At 42.8% G+C, this 16702-nt stretch overlaps 1 protein-coding gene across 4 annotated transcripts in view; it reads right to left on the reverse strand.

The window, feature by feature from the left end:
• Cacna2d3 (calcium voltage-gated channel auxiliary subunit alpha2delta 3) overlaps positions 1 to 16702 on the reverse strand; it is an 813990-nt gene that overhangs the window by 33862 nt on the left and 763426 nt on the right. For all 4 annotated transcript variants that reach the window (XM_063275287.1, XM_063275286.1, XM_063275289.1 and 1 more), the window contains 4 exon segments: positions 14546 to 14621; positions 11719 to 11771; positions 10198 to 10253; positions 2872 to 2983 (listed from right to left, as the gene is read on the reverse strand). In XM_063275287.1, the coding sequence (XP_063131357.1) occupies positions 2872 to 2983; positions 10198 to 10253; positions 11719 to 11771; positions 14546 to 14621 (297 nt within the window).

Raw genomic sequence — 16702 nt, forward strand, 5'->3', positions numbered from 1 at the left:
TGCTTCTCAAAGCCTGGGATACTGTGTAAGAGATGCATCATCTGGTGAGGTTGTTACTCTGTGAATATCATCAAGTACAAGCAAACTAAGAGAGTTCACTGTCTCCAGGCAGTGTCATCGTATGGGCCCATGCTAACATAAGGTGGCTGTCATCAGTCAAGATGTCATTGTGGAGCACATGAGTATACACATGGGCAATGTCTGCAATACATATTTCTACCATGAAACATACATATTTCAAATGAAAGTATTAAATAAATCAGCTGAACAACATAGGGATAAATTACCTTGATAATATAAATATGTTAAATATAACTCAGTATCTCTCCAGGTATCAAACAATAATGACAGCAACAGAAACTCTTGATGTTTTCCCTAAACTAGCAGGTACCAATCTATGATAAACCCACAGTAATTCTCAGCAGGGACAATGACAATGGCTATACAAATATATATATATATATATATATGTGTGTGTGTGTGTGTGTATATGTATATATATATGTGTGTGTGTCTGTGTGTGTGTCTGTATGTGTGTATGTATATGTATGTGTGTGTTATATATGTTATATATTTAAATTATAAATATAAATATTTGCCACCTTCAAAGAAGATGGCTGATGGTAGGAAGGTGGAAAATGAGTTAGGGGAATGCTTGTTGCCAGAGAATACATTATATCTATGTATGAAACTGTCAAAGAATGTTTTTATGAGTAATATGAATTTAAACTTTGGAACACTTTGTATTCCTCAAAGATATGGCATTCAGTAAGGACTATCAGAATGTTCTAGAGTTATTCTTTATAGCAGAGAATGTTCATGCCTATCATTTCTTTAAAAATAATTAAAACATGGGGTTTGAAAAAAATGGCTAACATGAACATTGTCAAGTGATTTACATTCTGTAAAAAGAAAATCTAATAAATATATTTAACATGATAGTTTCAAACATGGTTAATAGAAACTTCTATCCAATAGTTTCTAGTGGCACAGATCACAACACGATAGTTAAGTATGGAGATCAGACGCTTTTCCTAAAGTGTAACATATTCTATGCAGAACATCCAGGGAATCCATTGAAGAACTATTAGATCTAATGCATACAGGGCAATCTGTTGTCTATAAAATATTCAGTAAACAGAAACCAGTATTTCTGTTATATATTTCTATTACCCTCAAGTGTTAACGTAAGTCATTAGAAAAGTCGTTCTAGATGTGTTCCTCTTACTAAAGCAAGAAAAACTACAAGTAAGCTCGGTATAAATCTGATATAATTTATGTCTACTTTAAGAGCCGTGGGGAAAGGCATATAAATAAGGAGATGTGTTTAATTTGATGATTGGGAGGCCAGATGTCATAAAAATTGTCATCGTCTTCAAACTGACTGCAGCTCGCAGCAATTTTATGAAAACCCCAGACTTCGTGGCAATTAACAAGCAGATTCTAAAGTTATTATGAGAAGCTAAAGAGCCAAGACTACCCAGGATACCTTGGAGGAAGAATAAAGAAAGGACACATGCTCTCCTAAGCATCTCCCAGCTATGTTAAGGGCCTGCACACTGACAACACACATGATCAGAAACAGCTCTGCAGATCAGTGACTGTCAGCATCATCACACATCGATAGGGAGTCAAAGGCTGTTCCCTGAAAGAGTGCAAGTTCATAGAATGGCTTCCCAATGGGTTTGAAGCTCCAGGTTCAGTCCCCAACTTCACACACATAACCACATATGCACAAAAACACACATGAATGCAGATTAAGGGATGTCGGGGATGCTGAGATGATCCAGTGGTTAAAGGTCCAGATGAAAAGCCCGCTAATGTAGGCTAGTCTCTAGAACCTACGTAAAGGCAGACAGAGAGCAGCCACTCCACAAAGCTGCCCTCTGAACTTCACATGTGCCTGACCAGTGCAGGCGTACCCTACCACCCACACACGGAAAACAAAGTACACGTTTATACTTGTATAATATATGGTAAAGTGCCAACTCAGAAGTCCGTTTGTGCTGGGTAGCACAGACAAACTGCATAGGGCTAAAGTTCTAAATACAAACAGCACACTTGAGTGTGTTCAGAAGGAAAATGCAAATATCGCTGTGTTAGAAAAGGTGAAGACTTTCTTAGAAAGGTACACAGTGCGTAAGACAGAAACGGACAAAGCTGACTATATTACAATATAAACAAAAGAAAGCTTACATTCATCAAGCGTCATCCACCAATAGTGAAGAGATCAAAGAGCAGGATGGCGCATAGAAAGTGTCTGTAGTTATTAAGAGCATAGTCTTGGAAACACAGGATAGCTAAATCAACAAGAAAGGACCCAACTAGCCACATCCCAACAGGGACAGAGCCCCAAGTCTCTAAATGATCAGTGAAACTGTTTGTCATTAGAACTTAGATGCTCAACATCAGGCCACAGAGAAACCATGCCTTGCAGGTGGGATTCAGTTTTACACAGGGCTCTGTCCTCTCTAAACACCTTTAACTACCTCTGCTGAAGTTGCCAACTGTCAGCCGGGGAAACACAGTTAGGACTTCTTCCACATAGCAACGGATTGGATTAAACTTTTCTATATTCTAGGCTGTATTGTTATACATTCTGAATGTTTCCCAAACTTAAAGCGATACCAAAACCAAGGGCCATTTCTTGCCAGCTGATAGAATTACACTCTCATACCACACCAGAGGGCAGCCATGTTTCCTGGCTCTTGGTGCAAGTGTGTGTGTGTGTGTGTGTGTGTGTGTGTGTGTGTGTGTGTGTGTGAGTGTGTGTGTGCATGCACGTACATGCTGCTGTCTCATTGGCCCATGGGGAAAGTTCCACAGTCAATAGAGGTGTGTGATGGGTGGCAGGGGCTGGGGGTGGCTTACTTGGAGCAGTCTTCACAAGCAATGTTCCCTGTGGTCTCCTTGATGGTGCGTTCGGAAACAAAGGCTGGGTATTCAGTATCACAAGGCTCCAGGGTCTGTTTCAGTTTCTGGGCTGTAGGCAAAAGAGGGAAGAAAATAATGAAAACGTGGTGTTCGGGCTCAGTGCCGTGCCTGGCAACCCCCCCTTTCCTCCCCTACCCCGCCCCAGCTCAGATGCAGTTCTCCTTAAGAAGCTCTGTGATTTTTCTAGGCACAGCACAATGCATTATTTTCTAATTAGTCCGGTGATTTCATCTGCCAAGCAACTCTGTAAGCTATAATTCCTGAAGCAGTGGTGTTGGCTTCATCAGCTATCATTTATGCATCATAAGGATTCTACTTTCTGGGTCAACTTCAGCCAATGGGTCTCTGACCCCAGGCTCATACCAACTTAGCAGCAACACATCTGGGAATCTGAACACATACATAAAAACATAAGCTGTACCATATCACCATGTTATTGAGGGCAAGACAAATGTCATGATACAATTGCATAGTTCGATTATTTTAAAGAAAACTGAACTGTGAATATATTTATATAGTAAAATACACAATGTCTTTGAAGTATAGCACAGACCCAACTTTATTATTACGAAGTTTCTTGTTCAAGAAGACTCTAGGTTAGTTTAAATAATGGGGTCATGAGAATAAGCGCATAGTAGGCAGTCTATATAGGCTGACCGTAATTAGATAAATATCACCCAGTAGTTGGGATCCAAACTGTCTCTGAGTCTCAATAGTCTTATTTGCATGGAAGTGAACCAAGCTGTTTTCAGGTTGATAGGAGAAGTGAGTAGAACGCTGTGGAGTACTGAATACAAGTGCTTAGTACATAGTGCTAAGTGTTGGATTGATTATAACAATGATAACAGTTACAAAACAACATAATCAACTTTGGCCTTGCAACTTTAAAAGATGTCGATTAGCTCATGGGTAAGTGCAAAGGCTCCTACCAGAGAGACAACTAGAGAACAGAGACCCCTCACTTGGCTGCTTCTAGGAAGCCCTCAGCATTCTCCTCTACAAAGTAGGGATGCTGGTGGCTTAGGCACTCAGCACTGAGTAGGTCTAATTTACATCTGCACTGTAGAATTTCTTCAGTTTCTCAACAACCACCAGTTTTCCGTTTTAGTTTTGACTGATGTAGGCATAGAATTGAACTTGTCTATAGAATTTACATTTGTAATTCTAAAATATAATGTATAGAATACAGGTTATGCTCCAGGAACATATGGAAGAATGTCAGAACCAGGGCAAACTGTCTTCCTGAGAAGTACTGTGGGATCCAAGAGGGTCCAAGCCAACAGCATCTGCAAAGCACCTAGCTGTGCCCAGTCGGGTAATTATTAGGGCATCCATAAACTGTGTCCTATGTTTTTAAATTCTGATGCAACTGTGTCTAACATATGTGTTTTCTGCTGAGGAAACTATTTGGACTCATAGTACACTGGAATATGTTCTTTTTAATTTAAAACAAAATAATTCAGAGTTTGGTTCAGCTTTTTTTTTCACCAGAACATGTGACTTAACTGACCTAAGGTCACCTCACAGGGCTGGATTGGGGAGGGAACATTAATATACACATGGCTTTTCATAAGAAAAACCTCTCTCTTTCTCTTTCTCTCTCTCTCTCTCTCTCTCTCTCTCTCTCTCTTTCTCTCATGCATGTGCACGCACACACACAGACATACACACACAGACACACACACAGACACACAGACACACACAGACATACACAGAAACACAGACACACACACACAGAGACACACGCACAGACACACAGACACACACACAGACACACACAGACACACACACAGACTCATACACACAGACACACACACATGCACACACACACGCGCGCGCACACACACACACACGCACACGCACACACGCTGGACAAATGCTCTTCACTTCTGAGTAATGTCTCCATCCCTCCATCTTCTCCCCTTTGATAGCCTCTTTGTTTGTTTGTTTGGTTTTGTTTTTGTTTGTTTTTCTAAGCAAACACAACAGAGAAAACAAATGAGAGAAATTCAGCCACTTGTGACAAACTGCTTGTCCCTGAGGGGGAAGGTGAGAAGTTGCTCCCTTCCCATGCCCAGGGCTTCCTTGGTGCCTGAGAGTAGGCAGCTTTCTTGGATCCCTTTGGGTCACCTCTCTTTCCCCCTTCTTCTGCTGTGCTCTTACCTGAAGGCGGGGCCATCCGGCTACAGTTTGACAACACATCTTATTTTCACAGTTCTTCGCAATTAATTTTTTTCTGCCTGGCAGATCATTCTAATGTCCAATTTAGGCAGCTTCCTTTTTGATATTTAAAGTATCTGAATTTCCAAAAGCTCACTTCTGAATGAAATAAACGTTAAATACACAATAGTGTGGATTATCACCGATGAGGCACACACATGCAAACAGCATGTGAAACCTGCTGACAGACAACTCTGTTAAAGAACGGCTGTGTGCCAGGCACTGTTCTGCTTGGTACACATGAATTTATTTAACAACAAAATATGACAAGATTTAAAAAATCAACTAGGAAGTAGAAACTTTTTTAAATCTCTGCTTTCTAGAGCAGGCAAAAGGGAGAAGACTGAGTTAAATCGTCCAGTAAAGTCACCCAGGGAGTAGGTGGCCGAGACACTTTTTGAACCTGGGCTGTTTTCGCTCCAGCATGAGTACGCTTCATGGCTTTGTAAAGTCAGGTCAGTCACACACAGTAAGATGTCTTTGAGGCAGGGTGGGGGGAAGTGGCACACACACGTGATTCAAATAAACCCCATAATTTCACCATCTCTAATTCTAATTGTCCAGGCCCTATTATAGTGGAATGAGTCCAAAATGTCCATGGCGAAGCTCATTTGGCCCTGATCCTTCCTGGAGATGAAATTCTTTTCCTTTGACAATTGTAGGGTACTCGGGCTGATGGAGTGATACATGTTGACTCTATTTACAGCATGACTGTAGATAGGCTGGAAGTTGCAATTTTACGAATTATCCCGCCAAGCCATGGACACGTTTAATCTAAGTAACCTGGACCTTTCTGTCTAGAGGACGTGAAAAACACCCTACATATCTGCCAGAAAGTACTTTTTATCTTTGGAATTTCAAACCAAGAACCAAAGCTGCCAGGAATCTACTTACTGGGTTCTGCTTTAAGTCTGGGCATTCAAAACGTATGATCTAACAAAGGTAAGGGTATTCGAAGATGCTGATGCTAGCCTAGGTCACGTCTTCTCTCAGAAGGGACAGCTGTGGTTCAGAATCTGGGCACGACGATTCGCTTTGAGTCCTACAAAGAGTGGTTTGCCATAATCTTATCTATGTACATATTGATTGCCTGCCGTGCTGCAGTGGGATCCAGGACATCCTCTCCACTAGGCAAATGCTCTACGCTATGTGGTCGCCTTCTACCATCACAGTTCACTGAAATGGAAACAACTAAACCAGTTCAGCAGCATCTTGGGAGACGCTTCCACACAGAGCTACTGTGCATCTATCTGGGAGGAATCCTCATCACCGAATAATAAGCAAAGCTTTGCTACCACAGAATTTGGCAGACAAAGGCTCTAAATGTCTGTGGAAGTAAGATGTCTGTTCAAAGGCATGCAGCTAGAGTGGTGGGGTCCAGTCTCACCCGGGAGCCACACTTGCAGATCCTCTGATCTGTCCCCCATTCCAGTTGCAGGATTGTCTGAAGCTGAAGTCACTGTGACCTACCACTTGCTCCCCATAGAGTATTCAAGGAGACATGCACACAATCAGATTGCTTGAATTTCCCCTTAGCAACAAATGTCCCTGATGAGAATAACTGACTTGGGTTCACAGTAATTTAGCGCAGGCAATCAGGAATGGGTAGACTTGCCATTTGAATAGCCTCCGTCTCCTTTTGTCTCTGTGGATGCATCCCCATTCGTAACAGGGTGCCAGCGAGCTCCATTCTCTTTGTGAAATTTCACCCAAATGAGACCTTTGTGGTAATCAAGTAGAAGCGGGCTCCCACAGTCCCCTCATCAAGGAAATGAGGCAGATAAACAGTATAATTATGGATTCCATTTTTAGCTAAAACAAAGACGCATGTCTCAGCTCAGAGTCTTTATCTAGTGACTAGTGAGAGAATGGTAAATTTAGAATGAATTGCAAGTCAAGATGGTGCTGAGCCCACTCCTCCCCTGCATGGGATTTACACAGATTTACACAGGATTCAGGATTTACATAGTCTTTTAACAAAATGTTCTAATAACAACATCCACTGCATGAATTCACATTCATCCACCCGTTCCAATGTCTTCATATATAACATAGCAAAATCATATTAATGCCCAGTAGAGAAGATGGCAGTGGGCCTGAGTGACACAGCTCACATGTGGGAATCCGGGTCCACATCATCATCCTGCTCAAAGAAAGAAAGGCAGCTGAGGCTTAGGTCTACATGACTTGTGTCTTCAGAGAGATCTGGTGATATGTAATACCAGTGGCTTCCTTTCAGCTAACATGGAGGGAGGTGTTTGAATGGGATCTGAAGGGATTTCCCAGCACTCTGAAGATGGTATAGTACTGTATGCCAGCACACCATTGGCTGCAATGTAAAGAACCAGCTTGTCTTATATAATCCCTGGGAAGGTGTTACAGTCTAGAGCAGTGGTTCTCAACCTTCTGAATACTGAGACCCTTAAATACATGTTATGGTAACCCCCAGCTGTAACATCATTCTGTTGACAGGTTGTAACTGTAATTATGCTACTGTTATAGATCCACAATGTAAATTATCTGATATACGGGACACATGGTATGTGGCCTCCTAAAGGGGTTGCAAACCACAGGTGGAGAACTGGTAGTCTAGAGTAAAGGGATATCTGGAAAATATCTTTCAGGAGGGGTGTGAGAAGACCCCCAAGGCAGAGCATTGAGAAATAAAGTAGCACAGTCTCATTTGGACCCATGTTGGGCCAGCTGTGAAGAAAGAGGGGATGTAAAGCTCAGAGTGGGAACCTTCTAGAGTGTCTGTAGAATTCATGCCACTGTGCCCTGATCTGCGTTCCTCCAACCAATGCCAGGGCTCCTCAATGCTGGCCCCACTGACTCAGCTGTCGGTTTAAGGGGCTGTCATGAGCGCTGTAGAATGTCCAGTAGCTCATTGGCCTTTACCCACTAGATGCCAGTAGCAGGCTGTGACAATCAAAACTGTCTCCTGACAGTGCAGTGATTTCGGGGAGGCAGAACTTTCCCTCGGCTAAACAATACTCCTCCAGGCAAAGCAAAGATCACAGCCATGGGCTCTCAAAAGATAGAAAGAAAAGAAAAGGAAAAATAATTGTTAAGTCTTTGGAATGAAGTTTTTGGGATGAAAAGCTGACGTAGATGTTTGAGATGGCAGGGCAAGGTGAGAATGGGAGCTCTGGCGGTGGAATTTGACATAACGATGGTCTCTCTTGACAACTGAGGATGTAGCTCAGTTGGTAGACTATTTGGCTACCATTCAGGGAGGAAGATGTACAGCTCAGCATTGAATAAAGGAGGCAACGTCCCAGCACTGGAGAGGCAGATGTAGATACAGGAGGATTGAAAGTTTGGGCTCATTCTCAGCTATACAGAGAAACCGCTGAGAGAAAACCGTCCTCGCTTATGAAGAGGGATGCTAGAAAAAAAATTAACTACTACCCTCAGCACAAAGCTTATTTCTAAGAAATAGTCACCACCCCAAGCATGAACAAACACTGTTACACTGGACTTGTACACATGTGCTCCAGTGCCCACACTTCAAACCTGTGCTATATCTAATTAACCTTTACCAAGCATCTCGGAAGCCAGAGATTCCCAGACTTGCCTGCACAGGCAAGGTTCAACTTGTGGGTTAGACAGCCACCTTAGAGCCAGCACAGCCTCATTTAAATCGAGTGGGTCCATGTTCCCAGTTACTGGCACTATAGAAAGGTAGTGTAGAGAGACTAACCAAGCTGCAACCCAGGCCCTCAGGCCCTACTGATTTACTTTGGCCCACCCCACTTTTTTAAAAAAAATACAATGTGTGTAATATCAACAAAAGCAAATTCATACCAGAGGTAACATCTCTTTAATGGGTATAATTGTCTTTTGAGTCATTATGTCATTATGAGTCATATTTTGCTGTCTACTAATTTCCTATCACTGTATTAACTCCACAGCTCCCCACCACTGGTCCTATGTCTTGGCTTTTGTTTACCATTTTGTATATTTTTGTGATTTCTGGTAGAGGGTATGGATCTTGCTGTGTGGCTCAGGCTAGTCTCTACTTCCTAAACTCATAGCAATTCTCCTGCCTCAGCTTTCTGAGTAGCTGAGGGGCCTACCCGCATGAGTCCTTGCCCCTGGCTATCTAAGCATACCAATAGTTTAAAAACTTAATTGAAGCCTCTTTAGTATCATTATAATAGACCTTTCTGCGTGTGAATCATAATTCCCAGCTGATCACACTAGGAGAAATTTAACAAACCATTATTTGATATTGTGATGTTGTGTCAACTATGACAAGTTTCTTAACAATTTCAGTTACTTTCTTACATTGAATTTCTAGACTAGAATAATAAACACTCCCTACAATTCAAAATTAGTATCAGCCCAGTGGGCTTGACAGGGCCATGCCTGGCACAAGATGGCAGTAGACTAGAGCAGGGATCCTGTGTGAAAGGACTCAGGAGGGAACAGAAGTAAATGTCTGGGGATTCAGAAAATCCACTCAGAAGGCTCCTATGGTGTGAAAGTCAATGTCAATATTCAATACCCAAGTTATACCACTTAATGATCTCACAGTTAAAAATACTGCTATAAGTAGTTGAAAACAAAGTGAATGCAGAAATTCAGAAAAGGCAGAAACAAACAAACTAAAGCCTAAACTTTAGCCACACTGCAGACTTGGACCTCTATCCACTAACCACTACTCAAATCATTAAGTCATGTGTCTGTGGCCGTATAGACAAAACTAGCATGCATAACCTGCATCCTCTGGCAGCCGGGACATGGTGGCTTGTCTGCCTTCCTTGACCTTTCATGTTGCCTGTCAGCTTTCTGAAGGTTTCAAACCCTGTCAAAGGGAGCTCTTCTGCCTCTGTGCAGGACACAGGTCGAAGTGAACTTGGGTTAGAAGGATCTATGGCATTCTGTAACCCACTGCACGGCATAGGCTTCAGCACAGCAGGGACAACTGTCACATTGTCCTCCTTGGTTTAATGCAATCCAGTGATCCCTGATGAAGAACGTCAGGGACCCAGGATTCATCAGTCACACTAAGGAACAGAAACCCCAGTTGCTGCCTACCTTTAGCTGTCATGTCAGAGTGCCACCAACTGCAAAGGTTAAACTCCACCAGGAACCTAAAGAAATGGTGGAAAAGCACAGGGTTATGATATCAGCTAACCCTGGGTAGAGCAGTACTGTTTCAAGTCATTTGTGCTGTGCCCCTCCCCATTTGAAAAAAAAATAACATTGCATTTTGGGACATTGCTGTGGCTAGCTGAGTTTCACTGAATTGCCACTAGGTTTCAGCTCTGCTAGGAAAATATCCCTTCCATGGCCTGGGATTCTAGCTGAGAGGGATTCCTGGTTGGGAAATGTCTGCTATTGGGTCAGAAGTCAGCCTCTAGTGACTTGCCTTTATTTACTTATCCTCTAACCTAGTTTTATTCCACAGTAAACAGCCAATTTCTGAAGGGCCCTTTGCCTTATCTCAAAACTTAAAAACAGAGCATTCTTCTTTGTCAGAACCATGGACTGTAGGAGTATAGGGTGAGTTCAACAAATCTGTATGGGGTCAAAAAGAGTGGGTCAAACTTGTAACAAAGCCATGCCATAATCTAACTTCAGAAAAATCAGAATTTCTCAATGACTAGTGAAGGATGCAAACAAAGATAATATAAATCATCTTCTAAATGAATGGTGAGAGATAAGAAAAAATTTAGTCATGTACTTTTCAGTCCCTTGGTTACCATCCTTAACAGCTACTTCTCCATGAAAGGCCTACCGCTAGCCTCACTGTATCTTCCGTCTCCTTTATGTACAGAGCACTTGTTTGCCTTTGGATGTGTAAACATTGTTGGATTAATATACATATTTATGTATATATGTATGTATATAAACATATACATATAATTTATCACAATGTCCATTATCCAAATGGCTATGGGTTTGCCTTCAATCTATAGCATTAGCTCCTGGCTGGGAGAAAGAGGAGGCATGACAGTTGGGTGTTCTGGTCAACACTCTAGTCATGGAATTCTTCTCTTTCCTAGCATACACTGTTGCTGAAATGTATCTATTCTCTCCTTTGGAGGCCAGTGTTTGCATCTTTGTCACATTTCAAGTCTGATCTAAGTCAAGAAGTCTCCCAGGATCCTCAATTTGATAAAGTAAGCTTATGAACTCATACCTAGGAAGAGCCCCTAGCCCTCTCTGTAGCCCTTGTAAACCTGGCTCCGGTCCAAGTCAAGACATCAGAACAACAGTGGACAGTGTAGCTGTGTTTTCTCCTGACCACAGCCCACCCAGGCAGCATTAAGACAGCCAGGCATCCGTGTTAAATTTAACAGTAACCACAATAAATAGATTTGGCTTGTGTGTCCTAAGCGGTTAGTCTGCTCAGGGATGACAGGGAGGCTTGCAGAGTGCTTGCAAATGACTAACACTAAAACAAGATAACTTTGTGGTCTCAGAGTTCAATACTTTGAGGTGCTCCATGGATCTAAGGTCAGAGAGAACAGAAAGTACCATCTCCCCATTCACTTCATCAGAGAAACAGAGAACAGGAGACTTGTTGAAAAGAACTTAGCAGATGGTACTTACAAGACAAGTTCCGTCACTATCCACTTGGCTGCAGAGAGGAAGGCCTTATAGGGCTGAAGGGAAGAATTCACTCCGTTAAAACAATGGATTACATAAGATGTTTGTAGTTTGACTTAAGGCTTTACATAGAGACAATGTTATTCTTCTAGGGAGATGGATATCATGTTAAAAACCAGCTAGACCAGGGAGGGTCTAGCTAAAGGAAGAAAATGCTTAGATACTGTATCCCAAAACTAACATTTTCAAACTTTGAGCTCCCCTGTAGTGAGCTGTGATTTACAAGTAAAATAAACATGATCTAATACAAGGGTTATCACTGGGAGGAAGGAGGAAGTTCAACAAACGATGCTTAAACCTTTACCCTCTAGGGGCTAATATTTCGCAGCCTGATACTGAGGGGCTGGAATCATGTAACTAATTTCAAATGGTAATTCGCACTGTTCCCCTTTGGAAAGGTGACTCGCAGTTCTCCATCGCTGTGTGCTGTTCATTGAGAGAAGCACAAATTGAACACACTTGATTTTAATGCCTTCCATGAATTATGTAGGATTTGGGCTGCCCTTTCTCGCACTTACATATTTGGACTTGAAAAAATGATAACCATATGAACATGTGATTTTATCCCCGCAGAAAATCCCCTGTATGCTATAAAAGAAGGCATTGACAGCCTAATCTTTATTTCAGAATATTTTAATTAAAAAAAGCAGTCGGATTGTTTACTCTGTGATATTTCCTATGTGGATAATTCAATTTCCTGAATTCTGGAAAATACCATGTCCCCCTCAGTTGGCTCTTTGTACCTAGGAATGCCAGATATGTAAGTGGTGTGCAGCTTTGTGAGGCAGACGATGTCACTGGCAGAGAGCTAGACTCCAGACAGCAGGTCCAGAAAATCCTCAGCACCTTTTGCGGCTGCCATTAGGAAAGTGTGTGCCAGCTCTTGGTTTCTGAGGCCACAGCTGCTTAATCCCCCTCTCTGTGCATTTTAATTGTAAGAACCAGAACTGGGAATGGAGAAATTATCCCTTTTTAAATAAAACAAGAACAAATTTATAGTGTCCTAACTGTTGCTGAAAGGTTCCTGTCTCAGGCCAGAAAGCAGTGAGAGCAGCATAAACAAACAAACAAATGAAACCCATTGGGCTTATTCCCAGCCCGCCCTGCTTTGCAAGGCTGTTTATCTTTTGCTTTGATTTGAGTAAGGTTTTCAACATCAAGTCCCTGAACCAGGGGGGGCTCTCTTCCTCTAAGCTTAGGGTCAGAGAAAGATATTAACTGCAACGATTTCTTAAAACCAAATGCCTCAAATCCCCATCCTCTGGTCATTAGGTGTTATGATATTAAATCCATCACTTCCCCCGAGCTCCAGAAAGACTCAAGGAGTTAGACCACCGGCCGATTCAGTGTCTTTGTTCTGGAAGGAATGGACGGCAGAGGTGGAGCTGAGAGGACAGACTGAGGAGTCTCCAAGGCTGTGTAGCTTGCACTGCCTCACCAGAGACGTTTTAAAAGGAATGAAGAAAACCTGTCTTGGGACATTTCAAATCTGTAAATAGTCACACTAAGTGCAGGAAAAGCCAGATTGGAAACAAAAAGCCCCCATTCCAAGTGATGTTTCTTCCAAAGTTTCCATTAAGTGGTGTTTTCTATAAAGTCAAACTTCTCAGCTGTCTCTCAGAAACTTTGTATCTCAGTCCCTTTCTGGCTCATTCTGTGTAGAAGAATCATGTTAACCATTCAGCTCTTAGATACCCACTCCCCACCAAACACATACACCGAGGTCTTGGGTCTCACAGAAGCTGCCAAGGTTCAACAAGATGGCTTTAAAATCTTGTACTTTAAGTGAACATTTTGGTTGGCTTTTAGTATTTCCAAAATCACATTTCAAGAGTTAGACTTGTATACATCTGTGGGCTATTGTGAGTTATAACTTAAAGAAGGAAAAAAGTGTCTGAGTTTTCAGGTAATTGAGGCTCAAATTGATATTTTCTGTACATTGCAAATTACATTCTCAAACTGAGAACAGTTGATTTCTGACAGGCAGGAGCTGGTTTCTAAGGACATAACATTGCATGCCTTGATCCTAGGTTGTAAAATCTTCCTTCAGTGAAGCAGCTCCCAGGTAGAGAGCACTGAGAATAACAGAGGAACCCACCTATTCCCTTGGCCTGAAAGTACTATTGAAAACCAAAAGGAAGGTATTTTCCTGCGTGTGAGTGCATGTGTGTGTGAGAAGTACTCAGTTGTGTGTGTGCCTGTCTATTCAGAGGTCAGAAGGAAATGACAGATGTCTCTTCCTCTGTTGCATTTCACCTTGATTTTTGAGACAGAGTCTCTCAAAGATCTTGAAGTGGAAGGATTCAGGCCAGCTAGACTGTACTGGGAATTCTCTTGACTTCATGTTGCACCTGCTCTGAGCTTACAGATATACACGGCCATGTTGGGGACCTAAACTCAGCTCCTCAAGGTTATGTGGAAGGAAGCATAGTGACTGAGCTATCTCATCAACTCTCTCAGAAGGACAATTTCTGTCAAACAAACCAAATGCATTTAATGCCCTTGTGTAACAGTGAAGCTCCCCCCCCCCCTTGTCTATAAAAAGGGAACTGTTTATTAATCCATCTAAGACCTTGGCCTGATTTTTAACTTATATAATCACTGGATCTGGGTTTAAACAGAAACAGTTCATAGTGAGTCAGGTCAGGAAATACCTTTAAACATTTTTTGGTTTTGAGTAAGGTACAATTGATTACCCTAAAGTCTGAGCCATGGGTCCTGAAGGCCACAGAGGTAGCCAGCCATTCCCTGGGTCATAGGCTATACTTACGTCCAGGAGTCCGTGGGCACTGTCACTACTCTCCTTGTTGGCTCTACACATGGCTTGGTAGTCATACAAGGTTATTCTGTGGGGGAAGTAGAAAGAGACTTCAGGAAATGAATACATATGACCACTACATACATGCTTAGTTAGGGCCAGCAAGGTGAGCAGCCACTAGCATTGTCAGCTCTAGTCACAAACAGAACAAGGCTGGACTATTATAGGCCTAGAACATGGTGGTGAATTGTAACAGTATCACGTTGCCTCTGTAGGCCCACAAAGGGAGGGACTGAAGATGTCGGGAAGACTGCAGGGAGATACAAAACCATCTAACTTGCTGAATTCTCCATTTTACTTCCAAACAAACATAGTTGGCATGGACCACCATACATCCTAGGCTACTTTGACTGAGTCCCGGACCTTGGATGCATTTGTTCATTAGATGAGACCCAGCAAGAGCCACTTTAGGGTACAAAGCAGCAGAACTGTCTGCCTGTTCCTATGCACTAGGAAACAGACCAGGATTGAATCAAGACCTAATGTGATGGGAAGGGGAAGCCAGGTGGGGAGGGAGGGGTGTTCATTGCCCACAATCCTCCATGTTGCCACTCTAATAGTGAGTACGTCCTTGTTTGAGAACAGCATCATTTATGAAACAAGAATGTGGATATTTCATTGTCATTGCTGATAAAAGTATAGCTCTCAGCCCCAGAAACACTGTATAATTTGTCTGAGGTATTTTAGTTCCCCGTTGACAGTTAAAAAATTAATTAGTAAGGGTGAATGGAGCAAGTGCCTTGCCTTATACTCAGTAGCAGTGGACAGAGACTCGATCCCTTACCCTCCATTGTCCCACCAAAATTCCTGGCAGTTTAAAAGGAAGCTGATCAAAGTCCAACCTGACATGGAAAGATTTCAAATACCTTAATACATTCATTGCTATTTGTCAGTGTAGAATTTTCCCCCAAAAGAATCCCTTTCTCAAACAGTCCATTGCTTAAAACCGGGTACACGAATTGCTCCGCTTAGAAAGAATACAGTGGTACAGTGCTACCACTCTACGTGGCCAGTCTGGTGCGGTATCTGTCTCTCACCTCCGTGACTCCTCCAGCCCCTATGACTGTATATATCACAGAGAAGGAATTTTGTTTTCCAAGGCAAATACATAAATGACTGCCTGCTGACACTCTCACGCAGGTGAGCCCCAAGACATAATGACGTAACTGAGACAACTCACTGGAGACAGTTCAGATCCATGTATGGATGCCAAAATGAAAACTGGCCACCTCTGACCAAATAGCAACAGAGGTCAGCTCCAACCCGTGAGTGGCACAGTAAGGCACTGTGCAGTCCTGGGTGACTCTCTCCATCAAAAATGGTCTCTTATTTGCTCACCTTTTACTTCCTGCAAACAAGCAGTTCTGTTTATGGGAGCAGACACACTACCCTTGGTGAAATCTAGGCCCAGGCCTTCCCCAGCTGGGTAGGGGATGGACAGTTCACTGGGAGGCAGCCATGTTTATTACAGCAGTCCTAGGCACCTTCCAAAGCTGGGGTGAGGGGGTCATGTTCTAATGCCTTCCATCCCTGCATTTTGACTTGAGGACTAAGGTAACACTGCTGTTGGATGCACTCTAGGTGGTTACCATCCATAAGCAATGGATTCTTCAGAGCCTAACAGCCCATTTGCCAAAAACACAAAGCAGGTCTCAGCCAACTAGAACACGTCCAAGTCCACACCCACAGAGATAACAAGTAGCAAGGCCAGAATGAGCTGAGGGCCAGTCTGAATCCACTTCAACTCTGCTCTCTTCTCAGAAGCAGTTTCTGACAGTGTCTCAGAAACACAGAGTCGCACCTATATTAATGCTCACACACTCACTGGAATATCATAAGAAATGCTACACAGCATAGGTTCTCAGAACCAAAGTCCTGGATCATTTTGAGTCCCCCCACCCCCACCCCAACCCCACTGAGGGGCTACGGGGGAGTCCCCAGCCAGAATGAACCAGCTGGCTTACAAGACCAGCTGCCTAGTGGTAACCATGGTAACTCCCTGACTGACAGATGGCTGGAAGCTCAGGATTCTCCCTGGATCTTTTCCAGAGACCCCAGCTGACACTGGGGAGGGCAAAATGAATCACCATGGGGAAGCTTCCGAGCCTG

The sequence above is a fragment of the Rattus norvegicus genome, chromosome 16 (assembly GCF_036323735.1).
Source record: "Rattus norvegicus strain BN/NHsdMcwi chromosome 16, GRCr8, whole genome shotgun sequence".
NCBI classification, from domain to species: domain Eukaryota; kingdom Metazoa; phylum Chordata; class Mammalia; order Rodentia; family Muridae; genus Rattus; species Rattus norvegicus.